The 23,476-nt window shown below is 39.4% G+C and overlaps 1 protein-coding gene across 7 annotated transcripts in view; it reads right to left on the bottom strand.

The window, feature by feature from the left end:
• The window catches only part of LOC142543190 (uncharacterized), a 78,731-nt gene that overhangs the window by 12,705 nt on the left and 42,550 nt on the right, over window positions 1-23,476 (bottom strand). For 3 of the 7 annotated variants that reach the window (XM_075650288.1, XM_075650290.1, XM_075650289.1), the window contains exons 4-8: window positions 16,650-16,721; window positions 16,432-16,537; window positions 16,003-16,286; window positions 15,793-15,897; window positions 15,318-15,700 (exon numbers count right to left, since the gene is read on the bottom strand). The exons of 1 other annotated variant lie outside the window; for it this stretch is intronic. In XM_075650288.1, the coding sequence (XP_075506403.1) occupies window positions 15,410-15,700; window positions 15,793-15,897; window positions 16,003-16,107 (501 nt within the window). In that variant the 5' untranslated portion in view covers window positions 16,108-16,286; window positions 16,432-16,537; window positions 16,650-16,721 and the 3' untranslated portion in view covers window positions 15,318-15,409. Of the gene's footprint in view, window positions 1-15,317; window positions 15,701-15,792; window positions 15,898-16,002; window positions 16,287-16,431; window positions 16,538-16,649; window positions 16,722-23,476 lie in introns of those variants that run through there. 3 more of the 7 variants (XM_075650294.1, XM_075650291.1, XM_075650295.1) reach the window with 3 other exon arrangements.

Here is a 23,476-nt window from a genome sequence, read left to right as displayed (position 1 = left end):
GGCCGGACTGGAGTTGGAGTATTGAGATAAAATTTAATGATAAGAAAATATTCTTAAATTTAATTTAAGTCAAATAATAAGTTATTTTAATGTAAAAGAATGTTTAAGGATTTATTTAATTAATTGAAATTAAGTTAGTAAACAAGTTCCTTTATGTCCATAATTAATTAAAAGCCTAAATTAAAATGTGTAGCCAATTGGGATAAATTAATCTAAGCCTATTTTATTCAAGAAAATATTACCCTAACACGTTAGTAAATTTAATTTAAGAATTAGCCATGCATGCAAGAAAATTACCATCCTAACTTAATTTATTAATTCACTAAAATATATAATAAGTGTTCAAAACTTTAAGAGTTAAAATTCAAGAATTTAAGCAATATTTTCCCTCCATTTATCTAACAAATTCGGCCACAACTTGTAAATTTAAATTATGATTGACAACTCTCCATTTGTTGATTCTTTCCTTAACCCTTCTTGGTAGAATAATTCCTTCAATTTAAGTCCCCACTAATTAATAATTAAGCAATATATATACCATCATTTGAATGAGATAATTCGGCCAACACACTCCCCAAATCCCACAATTTTCGAAGCACCAATTAGGAAGGAGATCAATCCTTGTGCCAATCAAATCCCTCACTTATAGCTCCTACCTTAATGCATTCCTTGACTCCTTATTCATCTTGGTAACCTTCCCCTTCATCCCCCTAGCATTTCCTCTCCACCCTCCATTCGAAAATATCAGTAGGAGCAGCTGCTGAAAACGTGAACCATCAACAAGGAACATAAGAGAGAAAAGAGAAGCAACTCCATCTCCGCCGCGCCGTGTTCGTCGTAATTGTTTGTTTCTTTCGAAAACAAAATTTCAGGCATATTTATACGTTTCTTTGCTCTTCAATCAAGTCTTATAGGTATTTTAAAACATCACATGTCCATGATTTTTATAGCAAAACCGAAATTATGACAGCAACTTTCTGAAAAATTCTGTATAGTATTTTTATTTCTCATTTGTGCCTCACTGTTTTGATGGTTTTGTGGTTTCAGGAGGTTGGCTTGATTCCAGGCACCCAAGGCTGCATCTAGGCATGTACTAGGGTGGGTTAGGATCATGTTGGTCCATTAGTTCAAGCCCCCAACTCGCTGGATTCAAGACATGACAGCAACTCCACCATAGTTGCAAGTTGAGTCTCGAAATTTTTGGTTTTGATTGTTCAAGGAGGTTCAAATCTTGTTTGGCTTTTAGGCATGTAACAATGGTTAGAACCCTTCCTTAGCATGTCTAGAACGTGATCAAGATGACCTTTAATGGCTTGGTTCATGATTCCCATCAGTTTTTGAAACAAGCAAGACAAGTCCCTCGGTTTCTTTTTTTTTTTTTTTTGATTTTGTGTGAGTGAGTTTCGAATTTTGAGTGGTTGGATGGATCTTGGTTGGTTTCCAGCCCTTAGCCATGGGTCACACAACAACTCATGATGTCTAGATCATGCCATGGTCTATCATATGGCTACTGGAATGAAAATGACAGCAAAATAAAAGCAACACCCCCACGCGTGCATTATGTGTTCTCGGGTGAAGCTTTGGATTGTCTTAAGTGGTTGCTTGGATTTTGGTTGGCCTATGGCCCTTAGCCATGGTCCAAGCCACACCTTAGGAATGTTGGAAAGAGGCTCTGGTTGGTGATTCAAGCCCCAATGGCCATTAGCCTTGTAATCGAAGCGAAGCAAGCGAAGCTGCTGCCACGTTAATTGACAGCAACTTTGCCATCGATTCAGAGGTCATGTACGAGTTCTTGTTTGGCTTTTAGCCTGTGTCCTTGGGCTGTACACTACCTCAATGAGTTAGCAAGGTCATGTTTTTGGCCGTTTGTCATTTGGTTAAGTTTAGAAGTCGTACGAGAATTTACGGTGCAATGTGCCAAAGTGACTCTCGAAAGAGTGTTTCATGATTTTGGCCTCCATGCACAATTTTTGTGTATTACAGCCCTTGGTATATATTTTCCAGTATTTTAGGTGTATTTTAATCACGACTAAACGATGGTTCGATGTTGGTTCGGGTTGGTACGGAGTCATGGTTAGATACTAAGTTTGTTGGGCGTAATTGTCTCGTTTTTGGTCCGGCTATGATATGTTGGTCAAGTTGAGAATTTTTGCATGTGTCTCAGGCTAGAATTAGGTCACAGTGAGCTTGGTAACTATCCAACTCCTTCGATATAAAAAAAAATGTAATCTTAATTATATCACGTGCATAAAAATAGAAAATGTTAATTTTTGAGATATATGCGATATGTATTGTGGCTACCTCACGCTTATGGGATTCAGCTTATGGGATTATTACTTCACCCAGTGACTTACGACCGGTTCATGTTCATGTATGGGTACGGATATCCAGTCCAAGGGCTGTGAAGATCTCTACCGCCCAGTATACTGTGGTTTAGTCTAATCAGACGTGCATGTTATGTTATGTTATGTTATGGGCCACTTGCGTAGACATTAACTCAACAAAATATTATGATATGCTATTTTATGACGGGGCTCTATCGAGCAAACATTTTACGTATGATTTTCAGTTATGCACGTAATTATAATTATCCATGACATGCTCTTTTTACCTTACGCTTTACGATACGATATTTTTACGTTACACGAAACTTTATGATATATTTTACTTGTTATTCACGATATATGCATGCTGAGTCTTTAGACTCACTAGACTTGATTGTTTTAGGTACTGATGATGTCGAGGCTGAGGGCGGGGACCAGTGATTGCCGAGGGCAGGATTAAGTCCCTCGAGGTTATTTTCGAATTCATGGAGCTCAGAGATGAAGATAGGGTTCATTGTGCAACCTATCTGTTTAGAGGAGACGCCCACTTATGGTGGGAAGGAGCATCCGTAGCCTTGAACTTGGCTACTCTGAGCCGGACGCGCTTTACAGAGGTATTCTACACTAAATATTTTACTAACGAGGTGCGTTCCAGGTTGACCAGGGATTTCATGACCCTGAGGCAGGGAGATATGACTGTTACGGAGTTCATTAGTAAGTTTTAGAGGGGTTGCCATTTCATACCCCTGATTGCGAATGATGCTGGAGCCAAACTGAGGCATTTTCTAGATGGTCTGCTGCCAATCTTGCGCCGTGATGTTAGGGTGGCTGGCCCTACTACTTATGACGTCGCTGTCTCCAGGGCTCTAGCTGCAGAGCAGGACCAGAATGATATAGAGAGAGGCCGCCAGGTCAAGCGACCAGTCCAAGTGCCGGACCGCCCTCCTCAGCAGCAGCATCAGAATAAGAGGCATTTCCACGGCCTACCCAGGAACAGAGGACAGCAGCAGCAGCAGGGACGGGCAGTCCCGAGAGCCGTTGAGTACCCAGTCTGCGCTAAGTGCGCGCGTCGTCATTCTGGAGCTTGTATGTATGGCTCAGGGAAGTGCTACAAGTGTGGGAGTCCTGACCACTTGCTGAAGAATTGCCCACGGGGGAGTCTGCCTACTCAAGGCAGAGTTTTTGGTCTCCATGCAGCGGAGACGAACCTGGAGACCATGCTCATGACAGGTATCTTAAAGCTTTAAGTTTGTATTTGAAATTCAATGTTTTAGGAGTCTGGATTAAGATTTTGAACTTAGGATTCCGATAGGATTGCATGCTCTAATCAGTGTTACTTTCAAGAATTAGGTTAGAAGAACCTTAACCTCCGCATGTCTATAAGTTTAGTTCGTGTGATTATTGGGTTCAGCTTGGTGTTCCAACCTTTCAGGGAGAATTTTTATAGCTGGTTCAGCTACGAATGCCTTGATAGATTTAGGGGCTACTCATTCGTTCATTTCAGAGGTCTTTGCTAATTTCCTCAAGGTCAAAACCATTGTGCTAGATGTGGCGTATTCAGTAGTACTGCCTTCTAGAGATGAGCTGACAGCCACTAATGTGATCCGAGACATAGACCTCGAGCTTCATGGCAATCTTGTTTATGCGCATCTTATCGTGCTGCCGATGCCAGAGTTCGACATCATTATGGGGATGGATTGGATATTAAAGAACAGAGTTTTGATTGATTTCCAGCGGAGATCTGTGCTAGTCCGACCGCCAGGGAGAGAGCAGTTCTTATTCGAGCCAGACATGTATTTTCCTTTACCACACATTATACCTTGTGTCCAGGCTAGGAAGCTCATGCATAGAGGGTGTCGGGCGTTTTTAGCAACTTTTGTATCCGTTCCCGAGGCACCTAGTCAGTCAGCCTCCGATGTCCCAATTATTAGAGATTTTCTAGACGTTTTTCCTGAGGACAGTCTCTGGTATGCCATCCGAGCGAGAGATGGAGTTTTCTATTGAGCTTATGCCAGGTACGGCACCGATCTCAAAAGCACCGTACCGATTAGCGTCGAAAGAGATGGCAGAACATAAGAAGCAGATTCAGGAACTTCTTGACAAGGAGTTCATTCGCCCGAGTTTTTCACCATGGGGCGCGCCAGTCTTGTTTGTGAAGAAGAAAGAATGTTCGATGAGGCTCTGTATTGATTACCGAGAATTGAACAGGGTTACAGTGAAGAACAAATACCCACTCCCGAGGATTGAAGATTTATTTTTTCAGCTGCAGGGAGCTTTATTATTCTCGAAGATTGATCTGCGTCTGGTTATCATCAATTAAAGGTGAAAGATGCCGATGTTCTCAAGACTGCCTTCCGGACTCGATACGGCCACTTCGAGTTCCTTGTGATGCCGTTCGGTTTGACGAATGCGCCAGCGATATTCATGGATCTCATGAATCGCATATTTCAACCGTATCTTGATCAGTTTTTTATAGTATTCATAGACGACATTCTCGTCTACTCAAAGAATTAAGAGGATCACAGCAGACATCTGACCGCAGTTTTGCAGACCTTACAGAAACACCAGCTATTCGCGAACTTCAGTAAGTGTGAGTTCTGGTTAGAGAAGGTGGCTGTAACGACCCATTACAGGCCCACTGCCCCGATCGAACCAAGGCTATCCCGATCTTGGGCTCCCTCAAAGGGGCCTTTTCCCTCACGGGCTTTCCATAGGCGTCGTACGGGTTACTCATAGGATCTCCCCCTCCCTACCAAGGGGTTTCTTTCGCCTCCCCAGGACTCGATCCCATGACCTATAGGATAAGTACAAAGATATCAAGAGTCCTGGTACCAGTTGAGCTACTAGGGAGCCCAAGATCGGGATAGCCTTGGGTCGATCGGGGCAGTGGGCCGTATGGGCGGTCCACTGGGCCTGTAATGGGTCGTTACAATAAAAGGCACATTTTATTGTAACGAGTACATAAGCAGAAAGCTATACGTAACAAGTACATATACATGTGGTTGGTTTGAAATATAGATATCGCAATGACAATAAACAATGAAGCAATGGCAATGGACGATAAATCAATAGCAATGAACAATGAATAATACCATCTTCAATGAACAATAGGTAGCAAAGCAATAAATGGTATTTCATGGCATGAATTAAAGGAAAGGAAATGATAGTTCTGTGACCTGTGACCTGTGACCTGTGGATAGTATCTCTTTGATATATAAATATATCAAAACTGTGAGAGATACTCATAATCATGTGATGCAGGTGACAAAAAGAATTGAAGCGGATCGTCCAAGGGGAAGAAGTCATATAAAAGCCAATGGGAAAGACTTTTGATCATGTCACTTTTATTCTATTTTGGGTGAACATAAGAAGTTTAAATATTGTCATATTTTGTAAAATGAATTATGGGGTAAAACTTATGTTAGTTTGTGGATTTCTTTTGGGATACTACAAAAGTTAATGTTTATGTTAAATCATTTTTGAAAATGCTTTTGATGTAAATGGTTTATTGTTCTTTCCCGTGTAATTTTAAATGCTTCCGCGTATTTTTTTTTTTAAATTTCAATGTCATGAGAGGGGGTTGTTACAGTGGCATTCTTAGGCCACGTCGTCTCTAGCAGCGGTATCGAGGTAGACCCAGCAAAAGTTGCAGGGATTGGGTTGTGCCGCAGAATGCATCAGAGATCCGTAGTTTCCTTGAGCTAGCAGGATATTATCGGAAGTTTATTCAGGGATTCTTCTCTATCGCAGTTCCACTCACGTCGTTAACAAAGAAGAATGTTAAATTTGTGTGGAGAGATAAATGTCATAGGAGTTTCGATACTTTGAAGAAAGCTCTTATATCAGCGCAAATTTTGGCCATGCCGTCAGGGCCTGGCGAGTTTGTTTTGTATACCAATGCTTCGAAGCTCGGTTTAGGCGCACTGTTGATGCAGCATGGGAAGGTGATAGCATAAGCTTCTAGTCAGTTGAAAATCCATGAGAAGAATTACCCTACCCACGATCTAGAGTTGGCAGCCGTATTATTTGCCTTGACGATTTGGAGGCATTATTTGTACGGAGAGAAGTGCCAGATTTTTACCGACCACAAGGCCCTCAAGTACTTCTTGACACAGAAAGAGCTGAATATGCGTCAGAGGAGTTGGTTGGAGCTAGTGAAGGACTATGACTGTGACATTAGCTACCACCCGGGCAAAGCTAATGTAGTTGCGGATGCACTGAGCAAGAAAGTCGCAGTGATGGCTCATTTGGCGATTCCGAGACCTCTTCAGTTTGAGATGCAGAGGTTTGACCTAGAGACTTATCCACGAGGTAGAGTTCCTCGCCTATCTACTGTGACGATTCAGTCTTCTCTTCTAGACCATATTCACAGTAGACAGTCAGCAGATGAGCAGTTGGCAAAGTGGAGGCAGAGAGATGAGGCCAAGGGCAGTATCTTGTATACAGTTAGCGACGACATTGTAAAATATCGAGACAGAATGTGGGTTCCTAGCAGCGATACTATTCGAGCAAATATTTTATCATAGGCTCACATGTCGCCGTACTCTATTGATCCTGGGAGTACGAAGATGTACAAAGATCTGCAGTTGTTGTATTGGTGGCCCGGAATTAAGAAGGATATCAGATGTTTTGTATCCGAGTGTCTGACGTGCCAGCTAGTGAAACCGGAGCATCAGAGACCAGCAGGTATGCTCAAGCCTCTTCCTATTCCCGAGTGGAAGTGGGAGAATGTTACCATGGACTTCGTTGTCGGTCTGCCGAAGTCAGTCAGAGGATCAAATGCTATCTGGGTGATTGTTGATCGTCTTACCAAATCAGCGCACTTCTTGCCCATTAAGACGACTTTCACCATGATTCAGTATGCAGAGTTGTATATCCGAGAGATAGTAAGACTTCATGGTATTCCCGTTTCTATAATTTCTGACCGAGATCCTAGATTCACTTCCTCATTTTGGAAGAGTTTGCATTCGGCTATGGGTACAAAGTTGTTCTTTAGCATAGCTTTCCACCTACAGATAGATGGGCAATCAGAGAGAGTTATCCAGATTTTGGAGGATCTTCTCTGTGCATGTGTCATCCATTTCTCAGGGAGTTGGGAAGTCGAAGTTGCCATTGGTAGAGTTCACCTATAACAACAGTTTTCAGTCATCTATAGGTATGGATCTGTATGAAGCATTGTACGATCGTAAGTGCAGATCGCCTATTCATTAGGATGAAGTAGGGGAAAGAGCAGAATTGGGTCCGGAGATTATTGAGCAGACTGCCGATGTAGTAGTCAAGATCCGTGATAGGTTGAAGACTGCTCAGAGTCGACAGAAGAGTTATGCGGATCAGAGGAGGAGAGATCTAGAGTTTGCCGTTAGCGACCATGTTTTTGTGAAGATAGCAACTATGAAAGGTGTCATGCGGTTCGGGAAGAAAGGAAAGCTTAGTCCGAGATTCATCGGACCATTTGAGATCCTCGACAGGGTTGGGACGTTAGCTTATCGTGTTGGTCTCCCGCCGAATCTGGTCGGAGTACACAATGTGTTCCACGTCTCTATGCTGAGGAAATATATGGCGAATCATTCGCATGTCTTGAATTTTGAACCGTTGCAGCTCACTTCGAACCTGTCTTATAAAGAAAGACCAGTGCAGATCTTAGAAAGACAGGAAAAGAAGCTTCGAAACAAATTGGTGAAGCTAGTGAAGGTCAAATGGCTTAATCATTCGGAGGAGGAAGCTACGTGGGAATCTGAGCCAGAGATGAGGAGTCGTTACCCCGAGTTATTTGGTGAGTTTTAATTTCGAGGACGAAATTTCTTTAAAGGGGAGGAGAGTTGTAGAACCCGTTAAATTAGACTACGTATTAGCCATGCATAATTACAATTATTTAAAAAAACTAAAATGATTTCTTTTATATTTGAAGCATTTTAAAAGTTGTTTAGTCATGATCATTTATTTTAATCGCAGAAGTTTAGTTTTTGTCTTTTCAGTTAAATAAGCGAGGCCGGACTGTAGTTGGAGTATTGAGATAAAATTTAATGATAAGAAAATATTCTTAAATTTAATTTAAGTCAAAGAATAAGTTATTTTAATATAAAAGAATGTTTAAGGATTTATTTAATTAATTGAAGTTAAGTTAGTAAACAAGTTTCTTTATGTCAAATAATTAATTAAAAGCCTAAATTAAAATGTGTAACCAATTTGGATAAATTAATCTAAGCCTATTTTATTCAAGAGAATATTACCCTAACACGCTAGTAAATTTAATTTAAGAATTAGCCATGGATGCAAGAAAATTACCATCCTAACTTAATTTATTAATTCACTAAAATATATAATAATTGTTTAAAACTTTAAAGAGTTAAAACTCAAGAATTTAAGCAATATTTTCCCTCCATTTGTCTAACAAATTTCGGCCTAGAACTTGTAAATTTAAATTATGATTGACAACTCTCCATTTGTTGATTCTTTCCTTAACCCTTCTTGGTAGAATAATTCCTTCAATTTAAATCCCCACTAATTAATAATTAAGCAATATATCTACCATCATTTGAATGAGATAATTCGGCCAACACACAACCCAAATCCCACAATTTTCGAAGCACCAATTAGGAAGGAGATCAATCATTGTGCCAATCAAATCCCTCACTTATAGCTCCTACCTTAATGCATTCCTTGACTCCTTATTCATCTTGGTAACCTTCCCCTTCACCCCCCTAGCATTTCCTCTCCACCCTCCATACGAAAATATCACTAGGAGCAGCTGCTGAAAATGTGAACCATCAACAAGAAACATAAGAGAGAAAAGAGAAGCAACTCCGTCTCCGCCGCGCCGTGTTCGTCGTAATTGTTTGTTTCTTTCGAAAACAAAATTTCAGGCATGTTTATACGTTTCTTTGCTCTTCAATCAAGTCCTATAGGTATTTTAAAACATCACATGTCCATTATTTTTATAGCAAAACCGAAATTATGACTAGCAACTTTCTGAAAAATTCTGTGTAGTATTTTTGGTTCTCATTTGTGCCTCACGGTTTTGATGGTTTTGTGGTTTCAGGAGATTGGCTCGATTCCAGGAACCCAATGCTGCATCTAGTCATGTTCTAGGGTGAGTTAGGATCATGTTGGTCCGTTAGTTCAAGCCCCCAACTCGCTGGATTCAAGACTTGACAGCAACTCCACCATAGTTGCAAGTTGAGTCTCGAAATTTCTGGTTTTGATTGTTCAAGGAAGTTCAAATCTTGGTTGGCTTTTGGGCTTGTAACCATCGTTAGAACCCTTCCTTAGCATGTCTAGAACGTGACCAAGATGACCTTTCATGGCTTGGTTCATGATCCCATCGGTTTTTAAAACAAGCAAGACAAGCCCCTCGGTTTATTTTTTTTTTTTTTGATTTTGTGTGAGTGAGTTTCGAATTTTGAGTGGTTGGGTGGATCTTGGTTGGCTTCCAGCCATTAGCCATGGTTCACACAACACTTCATGATGTCTATATCATGCCATGGTCGATCATATGGCCACTTGAATGAAAATGACAACGAAATAAAAGCAACACCCCCACGCGTGCAGTATGTGTTCTCGGGTGAAGCTTTGGATTGTCTTAGGTGGTTGCTTGGATTGTGGTTGGCCTAGGGCCCTTAGCCATGGTTCAAGCCACACCTTAGAATGTTGGGAAGAGGCTCTGGTCGGTGGTTCAAGCCCCAATGGCCATTAGCCTTGTAATCAAAGAGAAGCTGCTTCCACGTTAATTGACAGCAACTTTGTCATCGATTCAGAGGTCATGTACGAGTTCTTGGCCGTTCGTGATTTGGTTAAGTTTAGAAGTCGTACGAGAATTTACGGTGCAATATGCCAAAGTGTCTCTCGAAAGAGCGTTTCATGATTTTGGCCTCCATGTACAATTTTCGTGTACTACAGCCCTTGGTATATATTTTCCAGTATTTTAGGTGTATTTTAATCATGACTAAACGATGGTTCAATGTTGGTTCGGGTTGGTACGGAGTCATGGTTAGATACTAAGTTTGTTGGGCGTAATTGTCTCGTTTTTGGTTTGGCTATGATATGTTGGTCATGTTGAGATTTTTTGCATCTGTCTCATGCTAGAATTAAGTCACAGCGAGCCTGGGAACGATCCAACTCCTTCGATATAAAAAAAATGTGATCTTAATTATTTTACGTGCTTAAAAATAGAAAATGTTAATATTTGAGATATATGCGATATGTCTTGTGGCCACCTCACGCTTATGGGATTCAGCTTATGGGATTATTACTTCACCCGGTGAATTACGACCGGTTCATGTTCATGTATGGGTACGGATATCCAGTCCAAGGGCTGTGAAGATCTCTACCGCCCAATATATTGTGGTTTAGTCTTATCAGACGTGCATGTTATGTTATGTTATGTTTTGGGCCACTTGCGTAGAACATTATCTCTACAGAAAATTATGATATGCTATTTTATGACAGGGCTCTATCGAGCAAACATTTTACGTACGATTTTCAGTTATGCACGTAATTATAATTATCCATGACATGATCTTTTTACCTTACGCTTTACGATAAGATATTTTTACGTTATACGAAACTTTATGATATATTTTACTTGTTATTCACGATAAATGCATACTGAGTCTTTAGACTCACTAGACTTGATTGTTGTAGGTACTGATGATGTCGAGGCTGAGGGCGGGGACCAGTGAGCTAGCTTGGGTCAGCAGTAGTAGGAACACGAGGACCTCATGGTTCAGTTAATTGATCATTTTATGCTCAAACTCATTTTTATCAAGTCGAATTATTTTTAAGTTGTGGTTTGAAAACAATAATTGCTTCCGCTATTACATTAGACATAAAATCTTTTTATCAGTTTATTTTATGAATAAGTCATGTTATTTATTTAAAAAGAAAAATTTTAAATAATTCCGCAAATTTTCAAATACGAAATACGGGCCTCGACAGTAGGTTCTTGAGATTTTCAAGACCTTTTTACTTTTGAAATTCAGCCTTTAATTGTAAAAATCTATGGGGATACGGAAGTAAAGAAATATCAATGCATTGATCAAAATCATAATTCTTTCCTATCTTACCTCAATCCCCTTTGCTTAGAGTCGGCTTATCTTCCCAGCTGGGTTTATGATCAACTCTTTTCTGTTCTACTTCTATCATTCCAACCTTCTCATGTTGTATGAAAACATCATTCACCTCTCTCATACTCGGGTCTGCAGTCTTTGGTACTGCGCTTGACGGTTGAAACGTGAGTTGTTTTGTTATCTGCCCAACTTGCGTCTCCAAGATTTTCAAAGAAGCACCAATGTTTGCCATGTAGGTCTCTAGGTTATCAAGCCTAGACTCAGTCCTAGCCATTCTCTTGCCAGATTCAACAAAAAAAGTCCCAACTAAATCTTCAAATGATGGCTTCCCTTCCCCATTTGATGTATTGAACCCCGGTGGAGGATTCAATACATTCTTATTATTTGCATAAGAAAAATTCTCATGATTTCTCAATCCAGGGTGATAAGTATTAGGTGGAAGGTTACCTCGATATCCTCCATAGCCTCCAAAATTCTTGTTGTTGATGTATTGGACTTCTTGAGGCAAATGTGTGTCTTCAACAACAACCAGTTCACTTTCACCCTCTGCTGTGCTCACCTTGTTCATAGCTGCTAATTGGGTGGTTAGTGCAGAAACTTGGGCGGTGAGCGATGTAATCGGATCCACAGCATAGACTCCAGCTGTTCTCTTTACTCCTGACCTCTCAGACGGCCATTGGTAGCTATTAATAGTCATTTGCTCAAGCAAGTCGTAGGCTTGAGCAGGAGATTTGGCAAAGATCGTGCCACCTGTCGCTGCATCCACTGTTGTCCGTGTCTGGCCAATCAACCCATTATAAAAAAAGCTCAATCTGTACCAAGTCTTCAAAGCCATGATTCGGGCACCTCCGTAACAACTCCTTATACCTTTCTCACGCCTCGTAAAGCTGTTCAAAGTCAGTCTGCCTGAAAGTGCTGATCTCAATCTTCAATTGTGCAGACTTGGTGAGGGGAATATATTTAAAAATGAATTTCGTGGATAACTCCTGCCATGTCGTAATGCTCCCTATAGGCAATGATTGGAGTCATCCTCTTGCTTGGTCCCTGAGAGAAAATGAAACAAACGCAATCTAATAATATCATCAGGAACATTATTCATTTTTATTGTGTCCGTGATCTCCAGGAAAGTCCTCAAATGAACGTGAGGATTAGAAGTAGCAGTCCCCGCGAACTGGTTTTGTTGGACCATATTAATCAGGGCAGGTTTAAGTTCGAAATTATTGGCGTTGATGGTCCCTCTTGCAATGCCAGAATAGTGAGTGTCGATCACTGGTCGGAAGTGATCTCTGATAGGTATGGCCTCTGGCAGGTTATGTCTGTCGTTTTCCCTGTTCTCAGCCATTGCTAAAATTTCTTCCCTTCTAGCTTTTCTTAGTCTTCTCGCAGTTCTTTCAATCTCCGGATAAAAATTAAGCAGGTCGGGATTTTGGTATCTTCGCATGCACTGCAAAACAGCAGAGATTATAAAGTAAAAAAAATAAATAAAATAAAATAAAATCTAAATTAAAGTCAAGACCAATAAGTAATTATATCAATATGCAATTAAATATTTTTACTCCCCGACAACGGCGCCAAAAACTTGTTGCGAATTTTCACTACCGCAAGTGTACGGTGTCAAGTTTTAGTACTGGTTAGAGTACAGAATCGATCCCACGAGTAGTAATTATTTAAAACTGTATATTAATAACCATAATTGACATAGTTCAACTTTATTTAGAGAAATTAAATAGATGGTTTATAATCAATTCAGATAAAATAGCGAATTATGTAAATTTTATGCACACAGTTGAAATTCAATGAGTAAAGCAATCTAGAGATATGATTTCGTCTGGTCTCCCCTATGCTAAATTAAAATTGACTAGCATATCATTAAATCGCATTATGTTTACTAACAAAGGACTCGCAATTTCCTATTCCCTTTTTCAAGTGACAAATAGAACTGTGTTATCTATTACTGATTTTAATATGTCTATTCAAAATCACGTAACACGTAATAAGTGCAAACAAGGTTCTCTTATGGATTCATCAGAGTTATACGTCTTTTGCACGTTATAAACGTCGAACGATGTGATTTCCCCTGTCCTAATTTAAATCCCCTCTCTCGAGTGTTAGATCTTAATAATTTGATCAATCGAATTATGGCCAGTAATTCAAAAGCATTAACAACAAGAAATCACCAATAAACACGATGAATTAATTCATGAAAATTCAAAACGTCAATAACATAGGTTCAACCAAGACCACATCAATCTCTAGAAAATAAAATCAGTTCATAGTCGAATTAAATCAATACAAAACCTGTTTGTAATCATTAAAAACGTAAAAGTAAAGAACCGAATTAGAAACGTGTTGAAGGGAGATGAAAGTGTGTCTCCGTGTTCGGATTCAACGTCTTCTATCTCCATTCTTCGCGTTCCGTCTTCCGTACTCTGACTTTTGCTCTTTTTCTCTAAGATATGTCGGCTGCTACTCAAATTTCCGAATCATTTTCAAAGCCCACGTCGTAACCTATTTAATTCTGAGACATATGCGCGCCCTAAACTCGCGCATATGCGCGGGTTCTTCTGTACGTGAGTTTCATCTCTCACGCATATGTGCGCCCAAGTCCCGCGCATATGCGCGATTCTCTCTGTTTTGCTTCTCTTCTCGCCTCTCTTGTGCGCATATGCATCCCCATGACTCGTGCATATGCGCGGGTCTTGCTGCTTCAATTCTGGGCAATGCTCACACTTTTCTTCTAAGCGTTATTTTTTGCTCCTTTTCACGCCCATGTCCGAGCCTTACCAAGATTTCTGCAATCACACTAAAATTAACAAAAAAACCCATAATTCTGCCCAAGAAAACTAACAATCTAAATGCATTATAGGGATAATTTAAGTGCACAAAATGCACTTATCACACAACAAAGGGAAATTTTTGGTGATTGATGTCACTTGCTATGCTATGCCCCAAAAAAATCTAACTTTTAGGCATGTTTGGTCGGTGTCCCAAATCCCTCAATCATATCAAATTTATACCTCAAAAACATATATATGTGAACTAAACTATGTTCATAAAAGATGCAGAATATCATGAAGAGTAATAAATCAACTACAATTTAAACTATAGCAGATAATTCATTATTCTACAAGCAATTTTAATCTTAAATTTAAAATTTAAACATGCATGCAAATACGACATTTATGACATGGAGACCAAGAACGAGCGGTACTTGATTCGAAACCCAGTTGCCGGAATCATCTCTGGCCAGGGGCGGAGCCACCCCAAAGGCTGGGGTAGGCTCCAGCCCATGGTTAAAAGAAACGATTATGATATATTTTAAGTACGGATTAGGTTAAATTTTTGTAAAGCTCATTAGTAATCCAAATATTTATTGTTCCTTCAAGCCGTTGATTTTTGATTGTCGCTTCCAATTTCTTCCGATCAAGTTGCTTGGGTACTTGTACTTTTATTCGATTGAGAGCAGAAGGTCACTACAACAAAAATGGCTTTCCCCAGCGCGCAAGTTCACTTTTCCCGACGCGCATTGCACGCTGCACAACTGCAAGCTGTTAAAACTTCAAGATTATCAACGGCGTGCGTATGCGCGCCGCGGATACTATTTATACGCACGCCGCAGATAATAGCATTCGTGGCGTGCCTGCGCACGCTGCGGATAATAGCATCCGCGGCGTGCCTGTGCATGCCGTAGATAGTATTATCCACGGCGTGCATGCGCACGCCGATGATAGTATTATCCGCACGCCGTTGATAGTATTATCCGCAGCGCACATACGCACGCCGTTGATAATAGTATCGATAGGACGCACGAAATCAAATTCGTTAAAAAAATCATTCGAATGAACACAAGCAATAAACCAAAAGTTTAATCAGCACAAAATTGATAAAAGTCATTGTGTTTCGGTATATCAAAGCAGAAAGTCTGAAAATCCAAAACAAGATACGAAATCTGTAACAACTAGCTGGTACATATATAACAGTGATTAAACTTTCAATACATGCAAATCAGTAGAATATGTATCAATCGCACAATAATATAAATTTAGATAACCATGCGACCGTGCTTCCTATGGCGTCCTCGAGAAATTGCATTTCAGCATTTGGTCGAATTAGGTCCACTTTCTCCACCAAAACCTTATCAACCCAAACATTCCAACAAGATCTACCAAGAACAACGTGATGCACTTTTGGGTTTTGAACTGTGGATGCAATTCGACCTTCTGCAACAACTAATTCGTCAGCACACCAATGAACTAGCTTACATTTAGTATTAGCACGAATAGCTCCAGGACTCACATTCCTCAAATTTGACTGTAGATAAACAATGAAAAGTTATTGATTCAACCGTGTCTATTTTTGTAACAATTTTGCGCTTTAAAATTACATAATTTAAAGTTAATTACCTGAGAAACATGATCAAAATCACCATTTTTCTTGGCACCAATATCGATATCACCATTGCTACCAACTTCATTCCCGATACCACTACCAATACCACCACTAGAAACCTAATTTTACAATCAAATCGTGTCAAGCGATGTAATCATGATAATTCTGAAGCATTTAAGTGTGTTATATACCAAACACATTTTTTATATGTTGTTTTTACTAACCTGTTCTTGCTGATTTTGTTTATTCATATTTTGTAAAAACATGGACCTCATTTCTTGCATTTCTAGTTGATTTTGTTGCATTTGTTGTTGAAGGCTTTCTACCATAGTTTGAACTTGTTGAACAGTTTTATTTTGTTTCACAAAGCTCCAACTTTCGATGGTGTAACTCCGAAACCCATTTCGCGCACTCTACCCCGAGATTCCTTGCCAAACACAAGGCTAATTGCATCATCAACAATGTTAGTTGTGTTTTGATAATCAGGTGGACATTCTTGTATTTTTTTCTGCAAAAAACAAAATTTTGAGAATGGAAACCAATATCCAAATATGTAATCTACTTTGGAACAAAAAATGCACATGTTATTTCCATTTTCCCAATTACACATTACCTTATACAAAAAAATGATGCAAAGCTAATATAATTATTACCATTTTCTCTCCAACAGCTTGAGTACTAGGCTCTCCATTTTTTTCTTGTGACCTTCAATCCAAACTTGCGATCTCGTAATTTTTGTATCAGTCGGGCTTCTCTTTTCTTTTAATATAGAAATATATACAAAATCGTTAGAATATAATTCAAAATATGTATATATCACTAATTACATAAATTATAAAAAAAAAATTGCCATAATGTGAGTCAAACGAACATAACCTCTCCGGCTCATTGTGTTAATGTGATCTTGTTTTTTCCTCATCGCTCTAAATCTTTCATTCTTTTCCTGAGATTAGTTAAAATCGCATAATCAAACTGTTCAAAAGATTAAAACTTAGTAGTCACTTGCCCAACCAAACCAACACACCAAAATGTAGCACAACCATCAACAGAACTTAATTTTGAAAACATGGAGAATAAAAAATCAAACAATAGATCTTTTAATATCACTTATACCAAATTATTTACCTTAAAAATTGAAGCAAAGAAGTCTTGAGATAATGTCATCCAACCTCAAACATAGATAAATATCAGCACGGCAATAAACTAATGGTGCATCTCAAGTAACAAAACGTCAGCAAAAAGAAAATCCAGTGGCATGTCAAATTAAAAGGTTTCTGACATAGATTTCTCATTTTTTACCAGTTTAGAGCAAATTTATTCATAAATTAATATTAAAAAAACAGAAAATTATCTTGGTCTAAATATTGGAAAATATTTGTGGTTAATACATAAAAGACATAATTCCCTCAAGACTACTTCCAATTACAAGATTAATTGGAAAATTATTATAAAAATATTTCCAGGCAGGAACACCATCCATTATGTGTCGAAATATACAAGCCCCACAGAGACCAACTCAGTTAAATAAATGAATTATCTTGCTTCGGATCCATCTCATCCATTTAATCACCCAGAATATTTCCAGCTGGAGATAAAGACCACCTCAGAACAGTGCATGAACTTTTCACCGAAAAATTTACTAAGGAATTCACTATGTAGCTTCACTTTTGCACTAAAGATTCATGCAACTATTTTCTAAATCAAAAAGAAATTTGGACACCATCTCCATCTGTCATTATGTTTGCTGGATTATGCATAGAACTAAAGAAGTATATATGCTGGTTTCTTAAGTTCCAGGTTCAAAGTGATGAAGTTTTGTGCTGCCTTTTTCCCTAAAATCTCATGGTCGAGTAAAAACAATAGTTTCTAAACTACCAGCATAGGATTTATTTCCTGAAAAATTAAATCTTTCCTCCTACGAGAAGGTGAACCCAACTCTTAAGGTGAGACCAAATGATATATGTTCAGGGCTCAGGAGAACTATCAGGAAGTAAAAGTACAATACATTAACACATGCCTCCAAATTCTCGAAGTTCATAACAAAACAATGCAGAAAATCATGGTATGGCAAATTCATTCATGTCGTACACCAATTGATTCACAATGTTGCGAATTTTCACTATCGCAAGTGTACGGTTTCAAGTTTTAGTACTGGTTAGAGTACAGATATCGATCCCACGAGTAGTAGTTATTTAAAACTGTATATTAATTACCATAATTGACAAAGTTCCACTTTATTTAGAGAAATCAAATAGATGGCTTATAATCAATTCAGATAAAATAGCGAATTATGTAAATTTTATGCACACAGTCGAAATTCAATAAGTAAAGCAATCTAGAGATGTGATTACGTCTGGTCTCCCCTATGCTAAATTCAAATTGACTAACATATCATTAAATCGCATCATGTTTGCTAACCAAGGTATCGCAATTTCCTATTTCCTTTTTCAAGTGATAAATAGAATTGTATTACCTATTATAGATTTTAATATGTCTATTCAAAATCACGTAACACGTAATAAATGCAAACAAGGTTCTCTTATGGATTCGTCAGAGTTATACGTCTTTTGCACCTTATAAACATCTAACGATGTGATTTCCCATGTCCTAATTTTAATCCCCTCTCTCGAGTGTTAGATCTTAATAATTTGATCAATCGAATTATGGCCAGTAATTCAAAATTATTAACGACAAGAAATCACAAATAAGCACGATGAATTGATTCATGAAAATTCAAAACGTCAATACCATAGGTTCAACCAAGACTACATCAATCTCTAGAAAATAAAATTAGTTCATAGTCAAATTTAAATCAATACAAAACCTGTTTGTAATCATTAAAAACGTAAAAGTAAAGAACCGAATTAGAAACGTGTTGAAGGGAGATGAAAGTGCGTCTCCGTGTCCGGATTCAGCGTCTTCTATCTCCGTTCTTCACGTTCCATCTTTCCGTACTCTGACTTTTGCTATTTTTCTCTAAGATATGTCGGCTGCTACTCAAATTTCCGAATCCCTTTCAAAGCCCACGTTGTAACCTATTTAATTCTGAGATTTGCATCGCGCGCATATGCGCGCCCTAAACTCGCGCATATGCGCGGGTTCTTCTGTACGTGAGTTTCATCTCTCTCGCATATGCGCGCCCAAGTCCCGCGCATATGCGCGATATATGCGCGCCCAAGTCCCGCGCATATGCGCGATACTCTCGGTTTTGCTTCTCTTCTCGCCTCTCTTGTGCGCATATGCGCGCATATGCGCGGGTCTTGTTGCTTCAATTCTGGGCAATGCTCACACTTTTCTTCTAAGCGTCATTTTTCGCTCCTTTTCACGCCCATGTCCGAGCCTTACCTAGACTTCTGCAATCACACTAAAAATAACAAAAAAAACGCATAATTCTGCCCAAGAATACTAACAATCTAAATGCATTATAGGGATAATTTAAGTGCACAAAATGCACTTATCAAATCCCCCTAAACTTAAACTTTTGCTAGTCCCGAGCAAAATAAAATAAATAAAACATTAACTAGACTAGACTCAACACATTTTAAAAAAAATAACTGACCGAACTAGAATTGTGGAATAAAAGGATAACCACTAGCCTCAGATATTACAGTCCCCATTATATTGAATCAAACGCATGCCACATTACTCACAGTTCACGTGCGTGTGTGTTTTGCTATTCTCGTTTACCCACTTCATATGCCAAAATAAGTTCATAACTTTTTATCTCATAAAATTTTGGACTCCTCGACACACATGTAATTAGCAAAATCATTGAGGCACACATTTACCTTCACAAATCAACAGGACTTATAGGGTAACATTTGGCTAAACAAAATGGCAATCTGAAGACAATAATTAACCAAACAAAGTCCAATATCATGAGATGCGCACATGTACACAATCAAATTCTATGTTTATCGACGGCATTTTTCATGTGTGCATAGGCTTAACTTTGGAAAATCTTCTCCATTAGTATATTAGGTACATGTGACTTGGTTAATAAGTCTTTTAAGCTTATAACGTTAGACTATGGTTAATGGCTACAAATGAAGATAGAGAATCAAAAGTGAGAGAAACAAACCAATTTATTTTTCAACACGCTTATCATTCCTCTTGTTACACATCCACTTGCTTTACCACAACATATTCACCATATTGTCCTCTTTTTCACATCAATACGTCATACTCTTTTATTCTTTGTTCAATCTTTTCCTTCTCCCTTTCCTCAACATCAATTTTTTTTCAATGAAATTCATTTCTTTCTTTTCATCTTTTTCCTCTTTTTTTTTCGATGATATTCTCATACAGCGCACAAGGGAGAAGAACTTTGTAGTGATACACCAGTTCGTTTTCTCTCAATTTTCGGTAGGTACTGGTATATATGCTCAAAAGTTGGTAGTTAACGTAGGGATTTAGAATTGATACGAATGGGGGCTTTTGTGTGCCTTGGCACACTCCATCCGATTTTCATTAAGCTCAAACATGGGACACTAGGGTATAATATGATGTTATGGGTAGGCTTGAAAGGCTCAAACGTTCCAAAAATCGCCTAAATCATCCCTAAGTTACACAATACCCTTATCTCGCCTCGAAGAGTGCCAAACCAAGTTCTAGACTACTTTCAATTTACCAATCAACAAACACAGATAGATCATGTTTTCGGGTATTCAAACAGAACAAATCACACATCTCATTCTCATTTAGGCTCAAAGGGCTAACAATTGACAAATTATTCAAGGAAAAACAGGCCCAACATAATTAAAAGATTTCCTGAATCATTTTTGTGTTAGTGAACATGTAAATCAACAGCAAGTAATCAACATGCAGGTTTTGGAGTCCATTCATACATTCCAATTCACTAATCACATGAACACTCTCTTGACATCGGATGTATCAACAATCATAGCAATCGTGAATTAATGTGTAAACGGTAAAGTAAAGATAGCATGCATTTAGATTCGTAATCATGGAACAACATGTGTTTCGGATCAACTCTCATCATTGTTTGGTTATTACCTTAATTCCACAATTCTAAAAAAAACAATTTAACGACTAATTATTTTATTTTTTTATTTTTTTTATAAACATCAAAATTAAATCACCCCCCTAAACTTAAAGTATGCATTGTCCTCAATGTATAAACAGGAAAGAACGGAACAATCATACCTCCCACGACGAGCGTTAGTGCTCGCTGTCACCATCGTTGTCATCCTTGTCCATGTTCTGGGGTGGGGGCTGGTAAGGGGCTCCAGGATACTGAGGTGGCCATGCAGGTGGCTGGGGAAACATTGGATCCTCTGGACCTATAGGTGGGAACCGCTGAGCAAGCACGGAAGTGAAGTCCATCATGTTTCCCATGAAATGGTCGGTGCGGTACTGAAGCGAATCCAGCACCTAGCGCTGCTCTACTAGTAACCTCCTCTGGTCCTCCATCTCTGTTTCAAGTCTACAAAATTGATCTCCCCTGCGCTGTCTAGCTGCCTCAGGTGGTGGTGGCGGTGGAAGCTGTGGCTGCGGGAGCTCCTCTTCATCTGGATACTCGTGGGGAATATAAGAGGCAGCTCCAAAGAAGGCAACAATGGGGGCCTTCGGCTTAAGCACTTGCTCATCAGGCGACCATGACACGCCGGCCTATCTGCATAGCTCGGTAACAATATGAGGGCATGGAAGGGCGACCGTGGCTAACCCTGTGCCGGCTCTCATAATCGATCCATAAATTATTTTCCCCAAGTCAAGAGATTTGCCCATCAAAATAGCAAAGACAAATGCAACTTTGTCTTTGGTTACATCATGGTAGTGCGAGGATGGGAGAACCCGGGCCAACACGAACGATGTTCACGCACTTGCATTGGGGCCCATATCGGATTTCTTTAGAGAAATTGGACCACTCGAGCTCATTTTCCATGTAGCACCTGCCTGACATAGGGTCCGAATGACCTCTGAATAATTAACCCCCTCTTCTAGAAATTCACTGTACTCGTCTTGGTCGAGGCTTGGCATCTGATAGATCATGTTTATCGTTTGAAAGTCAAACGATACCAATTTACCTCTCACCAATACTTTCGACTCGTCATGGAGTATCCGCAGATTAGCATAGAACACCCGCACAACTGAGATCACAGCATCTAGAGAAGGGTGAGCAAATTCAACCCATTGCCTTCGTTCCAGTTCATTCACAATCACACCACGTGCTATCGATAAATTAAATCCCCTCTCTGGAATGATGGACCGAGTCATAGAGCTTTCATAAATATGCTGGGCTTCCTCATTCCAAAATCGGTGCGAATCAAAACTTGAAGAGGAGGAGGCACCCTTTTTCGATTTCCTTTTTTGTGCCATATAAATCAAATATGCAAATCTCACACCCAACAATAAATTCAACAAACGAGAATCACAAATCCCTGATAATCACACCAACGTGCGTAGCAGATATAATCTCACACACCAACTAATCCGGTTAGCAATATAACTTGCAAACCAGTCACAAACTAATTTAGAACAACGAGAAATAACCAAATCACAATAATAAAAGCTCCTCAACTAGATCGAACACAATATTCCAAGTACCCCGAAGATTTGACAAAATCCGAAAAAAATCCTTGCTTGCACGAGAAATTTACCAGAAGTCGGAGTGTTGTCGGAAATTGTGGCGGTGATTGGAGGCGGTGGTAGGCTTTCAGAGGGGGAGGTACGGAGGCGGTCGGTATTTGACGGAGGTAGGCGGCTGTGTTTATTTCAGAGAAAGGAGGCGTGGCTGTGTGTTGTCTGAGAAGAATGGTTCGCGATGCCCCTTTTCTTCTTAAATTAGGTCGCGCGCATATGCGCGCCCTAAGGCGGCGCATATCCACCGAGGCTACTGTCAACTTTGTCATCATATCGCGCATAAGCGCGCCCATGAGTGGCGCATATGCGCGAAGGTCTTTGCCTGTGTCGCGCATGTGCGCCAAAATAAATCGCGCATATGCGCGAAGGTCTCTGCTTTCCGAATTGGGCACCTTGTATTCTCGCGCAAATGCGCGCCCTGAATGGCGCATATGCGCCAAACCTTCTGCCTGGGTCACGCATGTGCGCGAAAATAAATCGCGCATATGCCCGATGCACATTGTCCATACGCTTTTCGATTTTTTTTTTAATACCTGCAAAAATAAAACAATTCAAATTCATACTTGTATAGAGAAAATTAAAATTAATAAAATATGGAATTGTAATAAAATAATAAAAACAAATGAATGCAAAAAATAAATAAATGTGGGTTGCCTGCCACATAGCGCTTGGTTTATTGTCATCAGCCCGACTGTCACTAATCATGTTCAATGATGGCTCCAACAGCAGCCAATAATAGTCGTCCTAGAATGACGTGAACGTCCTGACTATTCTCCATATCGAGTACCAGGAATTCTGCTAGAACTTTCAATTTTTTAATCTTAAGTTCAACATCTTCCACAATTCCCAATGGCACCTTCACCGATTTATCTGCCAGCTGCAAGCTTAATTCTGTGGGTTTTATCCTGGTTAGTCCAAGTTTCTCATAAAAAGAACTTGGCATTATATTCACGCTTGCTCCTGAATCACATATAGTTTTTTTCACTAATTGACCCCCTATTTCACATGGTACAATAAATTCCCCGGGGTCTTGCAACTTCTGAGGAAGATTTCCTTGCCTTCCCTTATCATCTCCTCCAGTAAACGTCACATCTT

The sequence above is a fragment of the Primulina tabacum genome, chromosome 4, assembly GCF_025594145.1.
Source record: "Primulina tabacum isolate GXHZ01 chromosome 4, ASM2559414v2, whole genome shotgun sequence".
NCBI lineage: Eukaryota > Viridiplantae > Streptophyta > Magnoliopsida > Lamiales > Gesneriaceae > Primulina > Primulina tabacum.
Note: the sequence above shows the minus strand (reverse complement) of the source record. Positions and strands in the feature narration are given on the sequence as shown.